The following is a 22,025-nucleotide window of genomic DNA, read 5'->3' as shown; positions in this document are numbered from 1 at the left end:
TGCAGATGAAGAAAAATCATTTTTATTGTAAGGAGTAACAGAATGGTGTGAATCTGCCTCAAATCCACCTCACCCACAATGCAGCACATCCAAATCCACTTGGAGATTACAAGGCAGGATAGCATTCGCTCTGATCAGTTCAAAGCATCGCTGTTTGGGAACAAATCGGCTGAGTGTGCTCCTGGATTAGGCTGGGGGCTTTTTTGCCTCTTTTTAACAGTATGAAATCACTGGAAACAGCAAAATTCCCTTTTGAAATGGTAAGCCAATCAAGAAGCAGAAGGAGAGCAAAGACAAAGTGTTTACAGCTCATTGCATTTGTCCCTTTCCTCTGTTCTCTTCTCAAAAGGTTTTGTGCAGTTGGTGCAGACTCATTAAATTCCTGAGGGGACCAAACCCCTGCCAAACTGTCTGCATCCAGCATCTGGAATGTCCCCTCTGTGCTGAGTTAAATCCTGGCCTAAACCCCAACCCCAGTGAAGCTGCAGTGGGCATGAGGAAGAACCAGGGGGTCAAGGTCGTCCCTTCATCAGTGAGTGGTTTGTGGCCATGAGAGCCAGGAGAGACACAGGTAAGACCTGAGGCTCCTGCCTCCACAGTCACAGCATCATCAACATGGTTAATCATCAACATGGCTAATTATTGACATGGCTAACCATTGGCATGGATTATCATTGACACAGATAACTCTGGGCTGGACAGAGACACCAAAATCTGAGAAAGCTGAAATGTAGATCAGAAGAAAGAGTGTGTTTTCTTGGTTGGGTTTCTCCATTTTCATGTCTGTTCTCCATGTACTGAGTCATAGTCCTCCCTTCCCTCCTCCTCCTCCTTGGGAATCACCTGCAGCAGCACCTGGAGGGATACCAAAGTTGAGATTTTAGGCAGCCCTGTGCTACCCCTGTCACCTCCCACTACCAGGTAGCAGGGTGAGGACTCTCCTAACCCAGCTCAGGCACTGGCACCAGCACAGTTGGCAGCAGAGCTCTGAGCCAGGTCCCAGCCAGCAAATCCTCCTTACCCCAGGGTGCTGCCATGCCTGCAGCTACGGATTGCTCCCGGGATCCACACCTGCAACTGGGGGAGAAACACCCAGGTCAGTGCATTCCCTTTCCCAGGGCCCTGGAGTCCCACAGTCCCCTGGTGTCCCCCACCACAGGGCTGGGCTCGGCAGTGCCTGGTGTACCAAGTGGCCTGAGAGCCTCCAGCTTTATGGGCAGAGATGATTTAGTGCCCTCAGGAATATGGCTCTGGGGAAGCTGGGAAGACTTCCAACTCTTCCTTCCCTTCCCTATATATTAACTTTCCATGCATATGAAGCTGAAAGCTCTTCCAATCACCTCTGCAAATATTAATTAATCCTCGCAGCATCCTGAGGACCATTATTCACTCTTATTAAGCAAATATTATTAAATCCTTTTATAAGAGGTGAAGTGACTTTTCCAGGGCTGTGCAGGGCATAAGTAGGAGTGCACAGACTTTCTCTTGCTACTGTATTCCAGACCTGCCACTGTATGGGGGCAAAGCTGCTCACACCTGAGCTGGGGGCCATCTCTGAGGACCAGGGATCCCAACCACCCTCAGTGCTGCTTGCCCTGTGAGGTACAAGTGCTCTCTGGGACTGTTCTGCAATGCACCAGCACCCGGCAACTCTGACTGCACCTTGGTGCCATGAGAAGCCTCCCCACTCTTGGCCACTACCCAGGACTGTGTCCCCCTTGCAGCTGCCCTGTTCTGGCTCTCAGACACCAGTGGGATCCCCATGGGAGCACTGGGGCCAGACTTACTCTTGAGGAGCCAGTCGATGAAGGTGCTTGGGAATGGGTTCTCCTGCAAAGAACAGTGAGGTGTTAGAGATGTGAATGTGGAGGGAGGACAGCAGTGCAGGGAGATGGGATAGGACATGGATGGGACATGGGATGGGACACAGACATACCTGCAGATCCAGCTCCACATAGTGCCCAGCTGTCACTGGCAATTTGGAGAGGGCAGAGTAGATTTTCCCCAGAAGCCCAAAGGAGATGACACCTGGGAAGAGGGAGAAGCCATCAGGGCTGGCAGAACTGGCTGTGAGTCACTGAGCCTGCTGGAGCCCTGTGCCTCCCTGGAGCATCTGGCAAGGGCTGGGACAGCATTGTCCTGCCCAGCAAGGAGGACAACCCCCTTGTCCTTCTTATAGATCACAAACTCCCTGGAGTTCAAAGGTTCCCATGAAAGCTGCTGCCCTGGAGGGAAGCATTTCCCAACAAGGGAAATGTTGGGGGTCAATGGAGACAACTCTGCTTCCAGTGAAGCAGCAACTGTGTGCAAGGTTTGACATGAACAGAGCTGGGGAAGGGAAAACCTCTGGCTCTGTGGGGTTGCACCTAGGGGTCCTAGCATAGCCAACTCTTGGCAGCAGCTTGGGTCTAGCTCTGGTTAGAAAAACACCCATGAGAAGAGCAGGACTGTGGTGTCTGGCAGTGGTGGTGAGCCAGTGTGGCTAGCACAGGTCTTTCCCATGAGAAATCCTTTTGTGTTTTATAAATAAAGATAAGGTTTGGATGTTATTAAAAACAGTGTCCCAAGACTTGGACGGTGCAGACCTGGCCAATCAGGCTAGGGGGAGGTTTTTGACTGACCAATCTGGGTGACTTTTGAAAACTCTATATATATGATGAAATCAAAACAATAAAGGCCTTTTCCTTCTTGCCACTGAGAACTGACTTCCTTACTCTGCTAGCTGCTCAACAGCGACAAGCCAGGACTGTGCCACCTGCAGAGTCTTAGCTAGCAGAGCAAAGCTGCTGCTGCTTCATGCAGAAAGCCCCCTGCTCCCACAGCTCCAGATCTCCTGAGGACACTTGCTGCCCTTGGAGGTGGCCAGATACACAAACCCCAGGTGTCACTCTAAAACTTAATATCTAAAACAAAATTTAGTGACTTACGGTTGAGGAATTGCAGATTAATGTTGATGATGCTGACCCAGATGTTCACTAATGGGCAGAGCTGCAATGTCAACAAGTGGCACAGCGTGGTGAGGACACAGTGGTTGCAGCAGTGCCATCCCCAGCACTGCTCGAGTTTCACAGATTTAAACCAGGATGGGAAAATCATCCTGATTTCACTCTAGAGCATAGTTCTTCCATGGAAAAAGAGCCATATGATTTGTTCAGCCCCCCTCTCAAAATGGCACAGGTTCTACTGAACAAGGTAAAAGATCCTCCAAAAGGCCCTTTTGCTCTAAACAGGGCTGTTGCTTTTGCTCACCCTCACAGGAAGCAGCTGAGTATAAATTACCCCATAACACCGCATGATGGAATTGAAATTACTCCTAACAAATAAATTCTGACTGAAAGGAAGATCGAGCAATTTTGTGTAATTCACTTATGGGCTGCAGGCACATATCTGTGCATGAACAAATATATATTGTGTGTGTCTAAATATATATTGTGTATATATTGTCCCTGCCAAGGGCAGGGGGATTGGAACTAACTAACCTTTGAGGTCCTTTCCAATCCAAACTGTTCTGTGATTCTGTGTGTGTGTGTAAATCTGCCAGGCAGTTCTGGCAGGAGCACTGATTGCAGCTGAAATGCAGCCTCACAGCAAAGAATATTCAGACACTCACCAGCGCAGGGACAAGGGACTTTAGAGTCTTGTTCAGCAAGCCGCTCACCAGATTGGTGAGGAGGCTGGGGAGGGAAACAACAGACAAAAATTACCAGGGAAGTTGTCAAAACCCAGGATTTGACATCAAGACAAAAGTGAGCTCCTCTGCACAGCTGTGGAGGAGCCCCCTCGTCTTCTCTCCTCTGATGTTAAGAGATGCTGCAAGCCCACAGCTCCCCCAGGCTTCAGCAGGAATTACAGATGCTCAGGTCTTGGTTATCTGAATCCCAAAATCTGCTTGTTATGCTGTCAATCCCTGCCCAGGTTTGAGACTGAAGTTCTGCCCCACTGCCAACTTGCAGCAGCTGACCCCCACGCTCACCCCTTCTGCAGGTTGACGCTGAAGCCACCAAGGAGGTTGTTGCAATCTTTAAGCACCAACTTGAGGTCACCAGGGGTGTCTTGGGTCACAGCAATGTGTGATGTGATGTTTGCTTCTACCGAGGATCCGCTCAGAAACTGGAAAATCCTGAAAAAAAGAAAGTGGAGAGTTATGAAGGAAATCAAAGCAGCACAGGAGAGTGGTGCCTGTGGTGGAGCCATAAGTGTGGCTCAGCTGGGACAGTGTTTTGGGACTTCTGTCAGCCTGCTGGTCCTGTAGCAGATCACAGAACCATAGAAGTGTTAAGGCTGGAAAAGATCAGTAAGTCCAGTTGTTAACCCAGCACCATCACCATGTTCACTAAACCAAGTGCCATATCCATATGTTTTTTGAACACTTCCAGAGATGGTGAGTGCCTGTGGAGTGAGAACAGCTGGAAATGGCTCCAGGGAGAGGCAGCAGCAGAGTCCAGATCTTTCCTCACCAGGCTCTTGCTCAGTGTTTGGGGATGTTTGTCCAGCACCCAGGAGTGTCCCATCCTCCCCAGCACCCTCAGGTCCCCATGGCCTTACTCTCCAGCCCCACTCACCCTGGAAAGCGGAACACCAGCTTTGAGTACAGGTTCAGCACAAGCTCAGACCCACGAAGGACCTTCCAGGACACTCGAGCATTCTCAAGGTTCAGCACCTTCAGCCTGGGGGTTGACACCAAGGCAAACCCACCTTGAGATGGCAGGATCAACAGGAGCAGATCCTACAGTCCCATCTCTTCCTGCTCATACTTTGATCTGTGGATATTCCCAGGTAAATGTGAAGGTGGGGAAGGACCAACCCCTACTCTGAGGTCAGCCAGTCTCAAAGCATGGTCAGGGTTCTCAAGGCTGTGTCCTACAGAGTCCCACCTCCTGTGTTGCCCATGGCAGTGTCACATCACTCCCACAGGTAAGACTTTTCCTATTTCTGGTTGGAATTTCCCCTGTCACAGATCCTCACACAAGCTGTGAGCCCAGGACTGGTGGTTTGTATGAGAGGGAGGGTCTGATCCCCTGGGCATTATGGGTCACCTTGCAGTGAGCCCCACCACAGGGCTTCTGACTCACCAGGCAAAGCGTGTCATCTTCTGGGAGGCTCCACCACCCAGCAGTCCTCCTGCACCCACCAGTCCTCCTGCACCCAGAAGTCCCCCTGCTTCACCCAGAAGGCCATCGAGACCAAGCAGACTTCCATTGCCTAGGAGACCTCCTTTTCCAAGCAGACCTGTCTCTCCAAGAAGGCTGTTATTGCCCAGGAGGCCATTGCTGAGGAGACCATTGCTGAGGAGACCATTGCCAAGTCCTTCCCCACCAAGGATGCCTGTGGCAAGTCCATCTCCACCAAGGATATCTGTTGCAAGGCCTTCCCCACCAAGAACACCTGTGCCAAGTCCTCCACCAAGGAGTCCTGTGCCAAGGCCTTTGCCACCAATGAGACCTGTGCCAAGCAGCCCGTTGCTGCCAGATTGTCCTCCTGCAACAACCAGAACTCTGTTAGTCTCCTGGCCTTCACCTCCCAGAAACCCTCTTCTCCCAACCCTACCCCATGCCAGCTCGGAGGCTTGTGCCAAGGACCCCAGCTCTACTGGGTTCATTTCCTGCACCAAATGGACCTCCACTTTCTGCTCCACTTGGACTTCCTTTGCCCAGGAGGCCAGTGCCAAGCAGCCCACCTTCACCCAGAACACCTATGCCAGGCAAAGCACCTTTTCTGCCAATGAGACCACTGCCAAGCAGACCTGCACCAAGGGAGTCCCATTTACTGACTGGACTTCCACTCTTGGGAGGATTTCATTGACAGGAAAGGTTGGTTTGGCCACTTTGGGGTGCTCTGCTGGTGAGGTCTCACAGGGACCCCTGAGCATCCTTGAGCTAAGCTGGGTTCCCCAGGCAATGAACCTGCAGGGATACAACTCCCTGATGAGCAGAGGACATGCCTTGAGCCCAAAATGGCACAGGGCTGTGCCACGACCCTCCCCTGGAAACACAGAAAATCTCTGAACTCACCCCCACTGGATTTCAATGGGTTCAGAAGGTTGAGGAGGCCCTGGGAGGGGGGCAGGAGGCCCCCAAGAAGGATGAGACACCAGAAGGGTGGCATCTCCTGACACAGCACCTGTGGAAAGACCCATATCAGCTCAAGAACCAGTTCCAGCACATGGGTATCAGCAGTCTGGGCACTGGTCCAGCTCTCCATCCTTCATGTGCCGTGCCCTGGGGTGGTGGGGAGATTCCCCCTGGACATACAGCCTCCAGACACCATCCCCCCATCCCAGGAGGTCAGCCCAGACCCACAGCACCCTTTTCCCACTTTTGGCTATCAGGGAGCAGCTGAAGCAAAGTGCCACACTGCTCCGGAGCCATCGATGTCTCTGTGCCCAGCTGGGCTCCCCCACAGTTGAGCTGGGTGCCTGACACTGCAGGGAAGTGAAAATGCCATTTTAAGAGAGGAAGAGGGATGGAAATGAGGCACAAGGACCTTGTACTGAGAGAGACGGATGGCTTCCAACCACTCTGAAATGGCCCTGAAAGAGGAACGCTCACAGGGGCACAGCCGAATAAAAAATGATGAGTGTCTCAGTCGTGTCCTTCTGCCCACTGTGAAGAGCACCCTCTGTTATTAAAGCTCAAAGCACAGCCAGAATCAGACTCACTTTCCCGTGGGCAGGTTGTTTGTTTTTCTCATCTTGCTCCACTCAAGCTGTGAAAAGAGCCCATTTTCCCTGTGTTTGATCTGCCCTCAGCCAAAAGAAAGTACCTTCAAGGACCTTCTGTTCCTGCCTGAGCTGGGCTTCTCGGGGTGACAACGCAGGCTGGGGAGTGTTTGTTTATGCATGGAAAGGTGTTTGCAAAGAAATGATAAAATGTTCCCTCTGCAGCACTGCTGGGGTCCCAGCTCCAGGAGCACTGTCCCAGACACCTCAGCTTGTCCCTCTCAAGAAAAGCAGTGTACAGGGTGCAGATTGCAGAGGTCCAGCACTGAGAAATAACATTATTTAGGTCAGACTGAACAACTTCTTTATCTCTTCCAGATACTTTAAAAAAAATCCCTCTATGACAGTCCTCGGCACAATTAAATTAGACTTTAATTCACTCGACTGTCTTTTACATTTTCCCTTTGATCAGCACGTAATGATGCACAGCTCCTGTAGCTGCGATTATTGAACAGGGGAGAAGGAGAGAAGCTCGAGCAGCTTCTATTGAAAATCGTGTCAAATAAAATCAGTGGGATTTGTTGGAGGGGCTCTGCAAGACGTGTGCAGCATTGCAAAAGGGTGCCAAAATGGATGTCAGGGCTCTTAGAAGAGCTCTTAGAGAGAATACGTGACCAAGCAGGCACCTATCTCTGCAGTTATTAACAATATCTATCAGGGTGCTGCTCCTCGGTCACACACATTTCAGTGAGCTGAGCATCTTGCACATGCAAAAGGCACGTCTGGCTTTGCAGATAAACACTTATTTTACACCAGCTGAGATGAGGTCTGGAGAGCTGAAAATTGCTCTGAATTCTGGTCACCAAGATCATGAAAAAACTCCCAGTCCTTTCTGCCAGCTTAGTCATTATCACAAACTTAACAACAACAGGAATAAATGTGGAATTTAACAAGCAAGAGCTCTGCTAGCTTTAAAAATTAATTTTCATAAATGATTAAATGCTGCTACAGAAATCAAAGGAAAGCATCATTAAAATTCCTGCTTTTCAAGCCGAGTTACACCGTGCTGTAGGTCGCCTGATGGAGCCAGCACGGTGGCCACGGTCCTTCAGTGCCACTTACCTGGACCCTTTGATGTTGAGGTGGAGCTGCCCATGGTCACGGCTGCTGGCAGCTGCTTTTATATACCTGAGCTGCAGGAATGAGGAAAGCCAAGGAAAGATGGAGCGGGGACAGTTCCCTTTCGCTGGCTGTGAAGTGTGACCCCTGCACCAGCCTGACCCCAAACACCACACGTTGCAGGGCTGGGCTGTGGCCAGCAGCATCCAGCCAGCCCAGCAGCTCACCCCTCACCTGGGGTGTGGTGCCCACCAGCTCTGGGGAGTGTCCCAGGGTTGGTTCAGGACAGCTCTGCACCATCATAAGGAGCAGAATCAATCCAAGGATAGTGAGAGGAGAGCAATTACCTCCAATGAGTTAATTACATACAGAAACGACACAAATTGCAAAACAAATGAAAGGGAGTGTGGGTTTGTGGCACACTGTCTGCTCTGAGAAAACTGCCTGTGCCCCAGAGGCAAGCGGGAGCTGGCTGTGTGTCCAAGAAAGATCTCCACTGCTTAAAGGAGGCTTGGGAGACAACAGATAAAAGAAAATGGAGAAATAAATACAGAGGAGAGAGAAAAATGAACATCAAAGATGGCAGAGAAATGTGGTTCTGGTGTTTCAGGTGTGATTCAGGGTGGATCTGGACTGCACCAGGGCAGGACAGTGTCACAGGCAGTGATATTACAGCTGTCCAAGCTACTCCCTCTCACCCCAGGAGCAATGGGTGGCTTTAGAGCCTTAAATTAGCAAATGTTTCATGTGGTTCATGCAGAGTTCATGGGCTTTGCTGGGTGATTTTCACCCCCTGGGTTCCTAAGTGCTCCCAGGACAAAGCCCCAGTAAAGCCCAGGGCAGCTGATGATGTGGTGGGTGCTCAACATGACCAAGATACCCCACAGCTTTTGAGTCCTGAAGAGTCTGACAGGTTTGAGTCTGACACAGCATTTGCTGGCAGAGCTCTGCACCCCACAGCTGGGGGTGGACAAAGGGGACTGCAGCCCTCCCACCTGGGGTCTGTCCTGAGCCCAGGGGTTTCACCAGAGCTGGCCATCCCCACGACCTTGAACACTGCTGTGGCTGCAGAGAGGGCTGGACTCTGTTGAACCTGAGCACAGGAATGCAGAGTGCACCCACACCCTTCCGAGCACCCACAAAAGAGCCCAAAACACAATGTTCCATGAAAAAACACATGTTCCTTCTGCTCAAGCAGTGCAGACAGGATGCAACATTTGCATGGATAAGACCAAGCTGCTGTTGTGCTGTGTTGGGTATGGAGAGAAACTCAGTGGGATCCTCGGGCAGGGGAAGTAAATTTTCATCAGCCTGAGCAGGGGAACCCCTCTCCCAACACGCCTGTGGGACACAAGCCAGCCCAGCTCAGTGCCATGGGATGGGAGGGGGGCACTTCTGGACTTCTTGCCAGGTCTCAGTTCCAAAGTCCATCCTCTCTGTGTGCAGCCCCTGTCTCCTCCCGTGGTCAGACAAAGAGGTCAAGCCTGGGGTGGCTCCTCCAGTCCCCTGCCAGGCTGCAGCTCATCCATGCTAAGTCAGATGCAGGTCCCATCTATGGGGAAACTGCCCTGTGGTGACAGGAAACTACAGGAGAAATTTCTGCATGGGTTGTTCCTTCACACCTAGGATATTCAGAAGGTAGAGGGACATCACCTGGACAAATCACCATCACCTCTGCTGTAGCTGTGAGCTGGATCACACCTGTATTTTTCTGTAAGGTCACCACCAGTGCTTCAGGGACTGCAATTTCCATCAGCAATTCAAGTGGCTCAGGGTATGCCTTGAGGATCTGCCAACATGCAAAAATGGAAAGTTTCTGCTGGATGGAGCACAAACAGTGACCAGGAATGGCAGAGTGGGTTGCCCACTGACGCAGCAATTGCACAGTTCTGCTCCCCAGAACAGGTCTGATCCTGAATTCCTGCAATCCAGCACAGCTGTATCTCAGCTGAGGAAGTTCACTGAGAGGCCCAGTGGGAGGAACTGGTGTCCACCATGGGTGGCAGGGGTGGCATGGGGGCCCATGGGGGTTTGGGGACAATCTCTGGCTTTCCCAGTGGGTAGTCCACCAGGTCTCCAGCCACACACCCAATGACAGTGTGGAGTCACAGGGGAGGAAATCACAAGTCAAAATGTTTGCAATATTTGCCTTTACGGTCAACTTCATGTTCCCTCACTGTGCAATGGCTGCACACACACCTCGCCAAGTCAGGCCCCGTGACACTTCCTTCTCCAAAAGTTCATGAAACCCAAACCCTGCTGCTTTCTCCCATGACAGAGGTGAGAGCAAGGCACAAAGCAGGGACCTCTGCCAGCTTCCACAGCCCCCTGCCCATGGCCCAAGGAGACCTTGGTGAACCCAAGGGAAATATCCCAACCCCTGTGCACAGATGGAAGGAGAAGATGCAGGAATGATGTTCAAGTTCACCTTGAGGAAGTAGCCAGTTACCAGGGGAAAGCTGGACATGGTGCTCTGAATGCTGCCCAGCAATTCCAGGGGCACCAGTGCTGGGGGGAGATTCCTCAGAGGAGTGGGGCTGGGACTGGGATCCAGGAGCCTGTGGGGGATGGCTAGAAAGACTCTGGAGCTTTCAGGGGGAGGACAGATTCCATTAGTCCATAGCAAAGTCCAGGGCAGAATTAGAAACTCTCAGCACCTGGGCAGACCTTGCATGGGAAAGGACAGAGAACATTCTCCCAAGCTGATGGAGACATGGAATATGTCCCCCATTAATCCCAAGCCATCAGGCAGAAGTGATGCCACAGGGAGCTGCACCACAACTTTTCAGACTCATCATTCCTTCCCAGAATGTTTTATTTTTCTGACTTACCAGATTAGGAAGAAGTGTGTTCAGGACACTTGCCAATAAATTATCCACAATTGGGAGCAGGCTGTGGAAAAATAAAGGAGCACCATGAAAACAACCTGCTGCAAAGTAAATGGGTCTTGTTAAACAATTCCCTGTGAACAGCGTGGAGCACAGACCTCCCGGAGCAAGGCAATTGCAGCAGCAGAGTGAATCGTTTCCGCTTGGATTTTGCATGAGATAACTGTAATTTGCATCCCAAAATAGCCGGTGGGAAATTTATTGCTGCCTTTTATCTACTAGTGTATAGTCTCCTTAAATGAGCAGAGAAAATCTCAGCCTGAGTGGTTCCTACACTACGTGCTCACGTCTCAGAAAACCCCACACCATGTCTGGTAAAATGATCTCTGAACGTGGCACAAGGGACAGAATTGTCCCCTGGGATCTCTGGGGCAGCACATCACCCACTGTGGCTGTCTGAGGGGCACACAGAGACCACTGCCACCGGCTCTGTGACATGGCTGGTGAGTGGCTGTCACCTGCAGGGGTGGTGGGATGGAGGGGTGTAATGGAAATGCCCTCATGTGTTTGCCATTCTCAGGGTGTGTGCTGGGGTTGGCAGAGCTCAATTGCAAGGTGGTTCATGCCTGCAGGGGAGGAACTCCACCATTCATCCTCTCAGGAGTCTGATTTTAATGTCATCAAACAGCAACAGTCCCTGCCTGACCCACCTCTTGAGAGCCACTCCAGTGTAGGGGTTGAGGTAAGCACCAATGCCAGGCAGGACCTGCAGGGACACCCTGGGGAGTGTCAGCTCCATGATCCTCAGCCTCCAGGGACAGCAAGAGGGACACTGTGAGTGACAGCTCCGAGCCCAGCACCCACCAGCTGGGCTCCACAGCTCACAGCCACGCTCAGGGGGTGAGGAAGTCAGAGGCCAGTTAGACCACAAATGGCAAAAGATACCACATTTTCTGAGTTATTTTCCTGCTTTAGTTATTTTCCTGCTTTAGTTATTTTCCAGTTTTACCAGAAGCTTGGTGCTTTTGCCTTGTTATTTCTTCTGCTTCTGCTGGGCTTCCAGCAGAGCCAAGCGGGTGGGCTGCAGACAGCAGTGGCTCAGCAGCCACAGCCAGCACGCAGCTTGTGCACCCTCTATGGGCAAAGGTCCCTGCACTGCCACCTCCTCTGCCCTTCCCTGGCCACCTCAGGAGCCTCTGCTGCCCAGTAAACCTGCAGGACTTCCAGGCAGCCATCAGATCCCACACAGAGCTTTCTCCTTTCAAGAGCCTGGCCAGCTGAAATTTTAATTGCATAAACAAAACTGCTGCAGGCTCATTTTGGAGGAGCAGGTTTGCTCACAAGCACTGTGCTCTTCCCCTTCCATATGCACTTCCCCTCCCTTCCCTGGCTGATCACGGGGCTGATATGAGGGTGACAATCCCAAAGGACCCCTGTTGGTTCCTGTCTTCCACAGTCCCACTGGTGACTCACCACCACCCAGAACTCCTTCACTGAGCCTGAGGATGGCATCTCCTGGCTGGCTCTGCCCTGGGCTCAGCAGGATGCACGGGAGGCAAATGCCCAGGGATGGTGGCATCCTATCTGCTGCTGGACTGAAAAAGCTGTGGGTGCTGTCAGGACCTGGGGAAGCACAACAGGAAGAGTGGAGATAGGCTGGGCTAAGATCAAGAGGTGTCAGGTATTTCAAGCTGGGTGACAATTTTTCAGTGAATAGAAAACAAGAGCTTTAGGAGAACAGAAACCATTCATGAGTTGGAGCCACACTGGGCCAATGGATCTGGGAACACACAGTGGAGAGAGGAGGAGTCCATCCATCCATCTACAGGGAGGTTTCCAGCCAGGTCCTGCTTTTCTTATTCCTATTTCTTGTTCCTGTTTATGGTCACCACCTAAATCTTTTCCATCCAAGGGTACCGTGACACCACTTATACACTATGAAATGGTTCCTCATAACCTGCTGACCCAAGCTCCCCCCACCCTGAGGTGAGTTGTGCAAATTAAGGCAGAAATTATATCAGTGACTCACATTGGCCTTTCTTATTAAAATGGCCCATTTTAACCTTATAATGATAAAAATAACCAGAACATCAAAAGGATACTGCTGCACAAAACCTTCTGAAATTTTTGTGTCAAATGAATGGCTTTTTTCATAAAAGGGTTTTCATTTTGCTATAGCAACCTTCATTTCTGAGTTTTCAGGCTAGTCACTAAATATAAACTAGAATTACTTACCTGCATTCCTACTATTGTTAAGTTTATCCCATGTTTTTTTTCTTGGTTCACCAGAGTTTATCATAAGGTTTGGGGATAAAATAGGGGCTCTGTCCCCCCAAGCTCACAGCACCCTGTACCACTATTTGGACTCTTTTTCTCTACCTCATCTTATCAAGCCTGGCTTTGCTCAGCTCCTGGTCAAGATGGGACCTTATACTGGACTGTGGGCACCTCTGCTTTAACCCACACAGCAGACCCTTGTGTAGTGATGGTGCTGGAAGGAAAAGAGGAAAGGTGCCTAAATTTTCAAAGCCAGCTAATGGATTGAGGGTGTAAAGCACCATTTGTGAGTTTCATTTATTCCAATATAAATAAGGATTTGTACACCAGGGCAAAGCATTGAGCAACAGGTTACTGGACACCCATATTGGGCAGCATTGTTACTCAAGAGCCAAGGGCTAAAGGGAAGGAAAAGGTGCCTGAGGCTGTGGCTGCAGCACGTGAGGCTGCACTGCCCTGAAAGAGCCATGCTGAGAAATCAGCTGTTTCCAGAGAAATCCCTGCTGGCACTTGCACATGGGCTGGCACACACTGGTTACCATATCAGGGAATTTTTTAAGTTTCCTGCAAGTGAATGGGGAGGCTTTGGAAAAGTGCCGAGAGATTTTTGTCTCCTTCAGTGCTCGAGGAACCCTGAGAAGTGGTTCCTGAGGATTGTCCCACCCATCCCTCAGCTGCCAGCTCCTTCCTGGCAGACAGTGTTTCCTCCAAAAAACCCCTGTGCTGGGACACCTCCACGGCCACTCCTGGCCATAAGGGCACTTTTGTTCTGGTGCCCTCAACATTTAATACCTTTGTGAGATCAAATGTGCTTTTTTAGACAACCTGGTGTGTCTTACACAACAAGGGGATATTACAGTCCTAAATAAATCCCCATGAAGTGTGTACTCAGGTTGTCTGTGCCTGGCTCTGGACAGAGCCTTGCACAACCAGCATCAGCTGGCTGAATGTGGGACCTGCTGCCAGCAGAAGCTGCTCCAGAGGGTTCCAAGGGGAGATACCAGCAAGAGCTGTGCCAGCAGTGCATTGCAAGCCCCCTCTGCCCCCATCAGAGGGCATGAGAGATGGGCTGCAGCAGGACACCCACGTGCAGCCAGCCCAGTGCCCATGTGAGAGGCTGTGTCACACCTGATGCCACAGGCTGAGCTTCAGAAATGCTCCATGAAGGTATCAGTTTGTCCTCTGTAGGCACAGCCTCCCCACCCATCCCTGTGCCATGTGGCAGAGGGGCATGGAGCACACAAACTGGTGTGGGGAGCCAGGAACACATATATATGAATGTCCAGAGAGGGAAATACTGAGACAGTGAGAGATTTTATTGAAAGAGCAATACAAGAGCAACCTTTGTGCCTAAGTGCTCTGCTTCCCAGCTGTGGATGTTAAAAGTGGCCACAGGACACCCCTAACATCCACCAGCTGAGCAGCTTTCCCACCCTGATGCTGGCCAGAGGCTGTTGCCTGTCATGCTCAGGTCACAGCCTCAGCACAGGGCAGCACTTGAGAGAAAGGAAGAGGGAGAGAGTGCAGCAGAGCAGGGCTCGGGGTGCCTTCTCCTCAGAAGGGGAGCAGGTTTGAGACTCCTCCTGAGCAGGACCTTTCTAGAGTGTTCTGGCCGGGAAACTCGTCCATCTGGAAGAAGTAGAACAAAAACTACTCCATTTTCTCATTCAGACTTTGACCAGCTTTTTCCCATATCCCAGGTGAGGTTTTCCTGTGGGTCCACACCAGCAGAGGGAAACTGGGAGCAGCCCATGGGAAATGAGGTGTGGGGCTGTGAGATCTTCATGTCCCAGCCCTGGGTGTGCACATTCCCACTCCCTAGGACACAACACGGTGGGAAAACACAATCCTTACATCAGTGATCTCAACTTCAGCATTCCTGAGGCTGCTGTTGAGGACGTTGGGCAGTGGGAGTGCCACACTGAGGGCATCTGCAAAAACAGGTGAAAAATCTTGTAACAGGGATGAAACCCTAAACACAGGCAGCAAAGGGAGGGGGAGAGCCCCAAATCCAGCTGAATCTGAGATGAGAGAGGACCCTGACCCCCCATACCTTTAACAGAAGGTACATATACAGCTGTGAGAACCTTCTTGAGCCATTCTGCCAACGAGGAGGCCTGCAGGGAAGAGGATGTGTCAGTAGCTAAGAGAGCAATGGTTGCTGGGATGAAACCAGCCTTGTCAGGGATATCAGTTGAGTTCTACTCCATTTGCTGTGAATCACAAGCACTAGGAAGCTTCCTTCAGTGAAAAACTCTCAGGACTGAGGGTGGATATGCAGGGACATGTTCCCTGGGTAATTTCTTTTCAATTATTCCTCCCCCATTCCTAGCACCGCCATTGTGCCTGCCACAAAATAAAGAGGGACACCCAAGTGGGCATAGAGGATCTGCAGGGCAGAGCCATCAGCCTCTGCCAAAAGAAATAAAAAAGATAAAGGCTGAAGAAGAATTGGCTTTTGGTTTCCCTCCCCTACACAGAGGCTCTGACCATTGCATCACTCACTGCAGCACCAAGATCCAGTGCATTCACTTACGGTGGGAGCGTCGAGACTCGGGGGGACCCGTGTCAGCTTGATGCTACAAAAGATAAAAACAAGGAGGGGTTGGGGTGTGTTGGTGCAGCCTCCTCCAGGCCCTTTCTAGGTCTGGGATTTGTCTCACCCTCATAAAGATACAAGATTTTTAAAACAGAACAACTTTTTTACAACCCTCTCATCACATCAGTCATGCACTTTGTCTGTGGTTGGGGCTGGGAGGAGGCAGGAAGGCTCCAGCAGCCCTTGACATCTTTATCATGTCTTCATCACTGTCCCCCATTGCTGCCACCAGCCCCATTTGTCCCCAGGCAGAGCCCCCCCCACCCACAGAGCTGGGCTCTACCTGTCAAGAGCCAGGGAGGTTTGCAGTTTGCCATCAGAGACTGATGGGGTGATGTTCAGAACAATGTCCTGGAAATGGAACAATGAAAGAAATGAGGTTATTCCCCTGCACAGCTCCCAAGACTGAAAAGTGTATTTGTAAATTACCCATTCTGAGAAAAAACACTTGTCAGTGCCTAGGAGCCACATTTCTGTGACAGATGGCATCATGTATCTCTCTCCCCAGGGTTCACCTTCCTGTCTTTATTTTGTGTTATTCCTGAAACATTTCACTTACACTTTATGCTTGGTTATGAGCTTGTTTAAAGGACTGGGCATCACCGTTTTGATGATGCAGTAAATACAAAAGTACTGCAGGGCCAAGGGTAGGGCAAGCCAAGGGGATGCCAGCAGTTATCCAGCCCCAGCCATCACCCTGTTCTGGGGATGTGATCCCCCAGGAGCTCACTCACCGCATCGAGGGAGAACAGGAGCCCCTGGGGGGTCTTCAGGGCAGAACTGAGGGCATCGATAGAGGCTTTGAGGGTGACAGTGGCTCTTCCATCCCTCACAGCCACCACTGGCTCGTTGCTCACTCGGACACGCAGCTCCAGTGGCAGAGAGCCAGGGAGGACCCGGGAGAGCTGCAGGGGCAGAAGAGGTCAGGGCAAGGGTGGGATGGGTGGTGGGGTTGGAATTAATGCACGTGGAGGAGGTGACTGACCTGGGGGATGAACGGGAAGAGGGCAGACATGGTCAGAGAGCTGCTCTCAGGAACCTGTGGGAACAGCACCAGTGACATTGCTGCCTGGGAGGGTCTGTGCAAAGCCCACGTTGGGCTCAGCTGTCCCACAAACACAAGCAGGCAGAGGTGAGCACCCTTGGGTCACCCAAGAGCATCCAGGACACTGACCTGGCCTTGGAAAGGGGATTGGCTGCCCATCAAGCTGGTGATGCTGCGGTTGAGGGTTCCCTGCCCCTGGACCTGCTCCAGCAGGGTGCTGAGGGTGTCCTCGGAGAGGCTGAGCCGGGGCGGGCGGCCAGTGGCCAACTGCAGGCTGGCGGCGAGTGGCAGTCCCTGCATGGGGGTCATCATGCCACCCTGGGCATTCTCAGGAAGGAGCTACAGGGGACAGAGCAGGGAGGGATGTTGGTGAGGCTCAGAGGGTTGCACTGGGCACCCTGCCTGCCTGTGGACCTCGTGGTGAGGCTCACATGAGGTTTGTCAGCATTTAAATGATTGCAGGGCTGCTCCAGGCTGCTCTGGCACAGGCAAGGGCTGCATCTGCTGCAGCTTCCCAATTGAAACATTGCCACATATCCTGATTGGAAAGACACATTGCTGATATTTTATGCATGATTCTGGTCCCTGTCAATTACCAAACTTTGACAAACCACTTAAAAACAGAACATGCCTGTGAGCAGTGACTGCTGCTCCTGTATGAAATTAAACTTTCCTGATTAAAAACTGTGAGAATGCTATAATTGTGCTTAACTGAGTAACATCAAGCAGCTCTTGCTCATGCCACCATCAACGATTAGCAGGCAAAAAAGAAAATAGAGATCCAGCAGTGGCAATAGGGATGTGGCTGGAGCAGACTCATCAGAACCTTCCAGTAAACGTGTGCCTGAAGGCAGCTGAAATCTGAGCACCCTTTGACAAACAGCCACCATGTGCCAATGAATCACCCAAAGTCAGAGGTTTTGGGACCAGGGAACACGGTGTCACTTACGTCCAGGTCCATCTGGATGGCGTCACCACTGAGGATGGAGAAGGGGGGCAGATCCCCCAGAGCCCCAAGAGGGAGCACCTCTGTGAACACAGGGAAGAAAGCTCTTCAGCTGCAATGGCAGAGGACACTCCCAAATCCCATGGTCCCAAGAGTTACAGGAATCAGCAGCAGCTCCTGCTCGCTAGAAAACCACTAGAAAGCACTATTTTGCTGCAAAAATACTGTTTCCATAAGCAACGGTTCCTGCAAGAAAAGCTGGCTGCTGCTGCTGCTGCTGGGGCAAGGAAGCTAATATTGGGCTTGAGCTAGGAGCTGTGGTTTTAGAAAATTGCTAAAAACATTTGTATTTATCTAATGTAAAAACCAAGCAATGCTGAGGGCAGGGTGTCACCGGGAGGAGGGGAACAGGAGAGGTCAACACTTACGGTTCCTGGAGCCGAGCAAGGAGCTCAACACCTTGAGCCTGGCATTGATGATGTTGCAGCCCTGGGGAGGCAGAGGGGAGTGAGAAGGTCCTGGGACTCACTGCAGCAGTGGGTGACATGGCAGTAACACAGCCAGTGACAGCAGACTCTGCTGGGCTGCAGATGTGGGCAGAGCTGCTGCAGGCAGTGCTGGGTGGGACAACCCATCACGCAAGGTTTAGAAGTGGGTGGGTGGGTGAGTGGACCCTCTGAGCCAGCATGGGTCACACCTGGGCTAGTGGCTGCTAAACCAGCACCTGGCACAGAAATCAGTTTGCCAGCAGAGCCTGGCGCAGGTGATGGTGCTGGTGCCTTTCAGCAGAAGGACAGGCTGACCGCCCCGCTGAGCCCACAGCTGTGCAAATATCCACATCCATGGGGCAGCCTGGCCCTCTGCCTGCCCTGCCCACACTGCCTGCCCACCCAGTGCTGGTGGGTTGCATGAAGGTGGCTCTGCAGACTCACCAGATCCTGCAGCATGTTGTTAAGGAGGCGTTTCAAAGGCTCATCCAGAATCGGCACTCTGGGTCTGGTAGCAGGAAAATAGGAAATAACAAGTGATATAGATCAATGCTGGAAAGTAAGAGGACTTCACCCAAGAGAAACATGAGGCCTCTCTTGCACTGTCTGTATTCAGCGCCGAAATATTACCATTCCAAAGTCATCTGAATCCCACCCAATGTTAGGTTCCCAGCACCCAGAAATATTCATTTCTTAGCCCAAATTTTAGAAGAAGGTCCCCTCTGAGCTTGACACCTGGATCACCTTCAAGGCACCAGGCAGAAAAGTGCTGCCATCAATGGCAAACAGCACCAAGGTGTCCTGCTGCCACAAGATCCACAGGCTGGCCTTGGGCCACCTGCTCACACAGATGTAGCCTCACACCTGGTTCATACCTCACATAGGTGTTTATGTCAACAGTCTTGCAGTTCATAACGTTCTGGTGAGCTGTCCACGTGTCCTGGAGCAGCATGGTCGCATCTACCTCCACCTGCTCGCAGAGCGGCTGGCTCGGCACACTGCCCAGGGGAAGCACAGCAGCCAGCTCAGGACATGTTTTGATCATTTGCTTTACACAAAGATAGTGACACCCCCACCCCAAGCCATGCCCCTGATGGACACGCCATACCTGCTCTCTACCAGCAGCTGGGTGTTGAAGTCCACCTGGTGCCCAAAGCCTGGCAGGGAGCGCAGACTGATTTTGGGGAGGGTGTTGTTCACAATTCTCAGTCTGGATGGTTGAAACAAGGAAAAGGCAGTGAACAGCATATTTCCACAGCCCTGTCCCCTCAGCCCCCAGCACTGCTGCCATGCTCTTGGGGTTCTCTTCCCCCTGGGTCATCAAGGATCCCCACTAGCCGGGAGCAGCTTGTGGCACCCTGGGATGCCAGGCACAAACTCCCAACAGATGAGCCCCATTTATGAACCTGCCCCAGGAGGGGAGAGAGGGAGGGGGCCCTGTGTGTGCAGGCTCCAGAACAGGACCTCCTGTCCCCTGCATGGGTGCTCAGGGACACCATCTCCCACTCTCACTCACCCCAGGAGCTCTTCGCCATTTCTACCAAGAAGACTGCCAACGAGACCATTTTTGCCAAGGAGACCATTTTGGCCGATGAGAAGCTCAAGGACAGCGTCAAGGAGACTATCAACGAGACCATCTTTGCCGAGGAGACCATCAATGACACCACCTTTGCCAAGGAGACCACCGAGGACACCATCTTGGTCAAGGAGACCACCAACTACACTATCTCCACCGAGGAGACCACTTAGGAGACCATTTCCACCAAGGACACCACCAAGGAGACCATCTCCACCAAGGAGACCACTGACAGCTCCATCTTTGCCAAGGAGACCTCCAACAACTCCATCTTTTCCAAGGAGACTGCCAACAGCTCCATCTTTGCCAAGGAGACTGCCAACAGCTCCATCTTTGCCAAGGAGACTGCCAACAGCTCCATCTTTGCCAAGAAGACCTCCAACGACGCCGTCTTTGCCAAGGAGACTGCCAACAGCACCGTCTTGGCCCAGGAGACCTCCAACAACTCCGTCTTTTCCAAGGAGACTGCCTACAGGACCATCTTTGCCAAGGAGACCTCCAACAGCACCATCTTTGCCCAGGAGACCCCCAACGACTCCATCTTTGCCAAGGAGACTGCCTACAGGACCATCTTTGCCAAGTAGACTGCCAACAGCACCATCTTTGCCCAGGAGACCCCCAACGACTCCATCTTTGCCAAGGAGACTGCCTACAGGACCATTTTTGCCAAGGAGACCTCCAACAGCACCGTCTCTGCCAAGGAGACCGCCGAGCAGGTTGCCACCAGGGAGACCACCTTGAGCTCTCTGGGGAACGCCTTTGGCTGGTGGATCTCTAATACCTGAAAAACAGGATGAGAGGTCACTGTGAGCTACATGGACTCAGCACACAAGGTGTGCCAGCCTGGCTGTTCCTTCCCTCCCCGACCCTCTGCATACAAATGAGGTGGTGGTACCAGCCACTCTTAAGTGTCTGAAGTGCCATCTCCAAATTGCTTTAAAAATGCAAATAACCTGCATTGCCACTACTGCTGGGCAGATCTGGACCAGCTTCTGATTTTCTGAGTATGGTTAAGGGACAAAAAGAGCAGAACTCATCTCAAAAGTAGGATAAATCCTGTCTCCTACATATACTTACCATACATATCTGGTCTGGCAAGCAAGGCCCTGATTTCAAGTCCTTCTGAAGGGATCAGCAGGCTGTTGAGGAGGACAACAGTCCAAAACACCGACATCTTCAGTCCTGATAACTGTGGGAAGGGATTGCCTTGAGTGCAGTGCTGGGAGACTGAGCACCAGCCCATGGAGGGTGGAAAGAGGAGGAGGGAGGAAGGGAAAAGGATGGAAACATCTACACAGAGTGAATACACCAACATATCTAACAAGGAGAGCACCACCAGTGTGAATGTCATGATTTCTGCACAAACATCAAAAACTGAGGCTTCCCTCTGCATGAAGACACCTGCTGGAATTGTAAGAAAAAGTAAACTTTAACATTTCAATGTCTTTGAAATATTTCTGTGGGACCTACAACTTGAAGTACCTTCTTTTTCTTTTTTTAAAGAACCAAAATGAACTTCATTGCTCCAAATCTATCTAAATGTAAATAACTCATTAAAAAGGGATCAAAACAAGTGTGAGAGGTCTAATTCACCTTAGCTAGAAATCTATTGCAGATAATAGAATTATACCAAAGATAATTTAAATTATAATTGTTTATGAAAACCCTGAAATACCCCTTCTTGTGCAAGGACTGCAAATCCAATGAACACACACTTCTTTTCTGGAGAAACTCGCACTGAAAGGCACCAGACGTTTTACTTCCCGGAGCATAATTCAGGCAGGCAGCAGGCAAGAATAACAATTTTTGTTAAAAGGCCAACACTCCCAAAGGAACACTGAGGTTTGCAGAGGCAGAAGCAAGGAGCACGCTTTTTGAAGAATAAGTTTGCTCTTACCTGACTTAGCTCTCTCTCTCTCCAGGCGATGTCCCTATCTTCTGAAGATCACCAGCATCCAGGATCTTCATATATAGGGCTTCATAGCAGGAAAAAAGGTAGGTGATGTCATTTAGGACATCCAGAATAATTGGAGGGGAGCAAAACAAACAAGGTCTGGTTTCTGGTGACTTCCACTGCAAATATTTCCTTGGAGATATTAGGAGTTAGGTAAATCATTGAGCAACGACCTGTAGGCACAGACTCAGCCAGCTCTGGGTGTCTGTTTTGGTACATCACCCTTTCAGCCTGTCAAGATGTGGACGTGGCTGAGATGTCATGCCCTGATAAAATACCTTTTCTATTTTTTCCAAATAAAATTGAGGTTCTGACTAAAGAATGTGTCAAAACACAGGCCACCCCTGGCTGTTCAAACTTCTGCAGCTCTCAGGGCTGCAGTACTGAGCAGTAAGCCCATGTGAGGGGATGTGCCACGTGTTATGGGTGATGAATGAAGGACCAGGCAGCACCTTTAGCCATGTAAAGACAGGCTGTGGGGCCAATAGAGCTAAGTATTCCCTGTCCAGGCCACCAGGACATATCCAAAATTCCC

At 51.1% G+C, this 22,025-nt stretch overlaps 2 protein-coding genes across 2 annotated transcripts; both read right to left on the bottom strand.

Annotated features, from left to right (window-relative positions):
* Window positions 1-7,856, bottom strand: LOC146428712 (uncharacterized). The gene is made up of 11 exons (XM_085079142.1): window positions 7,781-7,856; window positions 6,012-6,120; window positions 5,073-5,478; window positions 4,563-4,667; window positions 3,974-4,120; window positions 3,611-3,674; window positions 2,928-2,988; window positions 1,937-2,028; window positions 1,788-1,830; window positions 1,022-1,077; window positions 1-855 (listed from the first exon to the last, which is right to left on the bottom strand). Exons 2-10 carry the CDS (start codon window positions 6,103-6,105, stop codon window positions 1,046-1,048), a joined length of 1,044 nt encoding a protein of 347 aa, XP_084935268.1. The 5' UTR covers window positions 6,106-6,120; window positions 7,781-7,856; the 3' UTR covers window positions 1-855; window positions 1,022-1,045.
* A 6,321-nt stretch (window positions 7,857-14,177) lies between these two features.
* LOC146428711 (BPI fold-containing family B member 3-like) lies at window positions 14,178-21,529 on the bottom strand. The gene is made up of 16 exons (XM_085079098.1): window positions 21,434-21,529; window positions 20,614-20,725; window positions 19,477-20,317; window positions 19,069-19,170; window positions 18,836-18,958; window positions 18,405-18,468; window positions 17,901-17,961; window positions 17,476-17,555; window positions 16,656-16,865; window positions 16,467-16,520; window positions 16,216-16,386; window positions 15,765-15,832; window positions 15,419-15,461; window positions 14,936-14,999; window positions 14,737-14,813; window positions 14,178-14,511 (listed from the first exon to the last, which is right to left on the bottom strand). Exons 2-16 carry the CDS (start codon window positions 20,708-20,710, stop codon window positions 14,437-14,439), a joined length of 2,130 nt encoding a protein of 709 aa, XP_084935224.1. The 5' UTR covers window positions 20,711-20,725; window positions 21,434-21,529; the 3' UTR covers window positions 14,178-14,436.
* Between the last annotated feature and the right edge of the window lie 496 nt (window positions 21,530-22,025).

This window comes from Lichenostomus cassidix, chromosome 20 (assembly GCF_008360975.1).
Source record: "Lichenostomus cassidix isolate B80296 chromosome 20, HeHo_3.0, whole genome shotgun sequence".
Classification (NCBI taxonomy): domain Eukaryota; kingdom Metazoa; phylum Chordata; class Aves; order Passeriformes; family Meliphagidae; genus Lichenostomus; species Lichenostomus cassidix.
The sequence above is the reverse complement of the archived record's forward strand: the minus strand, read 5'-3'. Positions and strand labels throughout refer to the sequence as shown.

Coding starts and splice junctions, on each gene's coding strand:
- LOC146428712 (XM_085079142.1), bottom strand. CDS start 6,105: ATGCCACCCTTCTGGTGTCTCATCCTTCTTGGGGGCCTCCTGCCCCCC. Junction 4,668..5,072: donor AAGATGACACGCTTTGCCTG/GTGAGTCAGAAG, acceptor GTCAACCCCCAG/GCTGAAGGTGCTGAACCTTG. Junction 3,675..3,973: donor AGCGTCAACCTGCAGAAGGG/GTGAGCGTGGGG, acceptor TTCCCTCCCCAG/CCTCCTCACCAATCTGGTGA.
- LOC146428711 (XM_085079098.1), bottom strand. CDS start 20,710: ATGTCGGTGTTTTGGACTGTTGTCCTCCTCAACAGCCTGCTGATCCCT. Junction 16,521..16,655: donor AATCCCCTTTCCAAGGCCAG/GTCAGTGTCCTG, acceptor CTGTTCCCACAG/GTTCCTGAGAGCAGCTCTCT. Junction 16,387..16,466: donor TCTTCCCGTTCATCCCCCAG/GTCAGTCACCTC, acceptor CTGCCCCTGCAG/CTCTCCCGGGTCCTCCCTGG.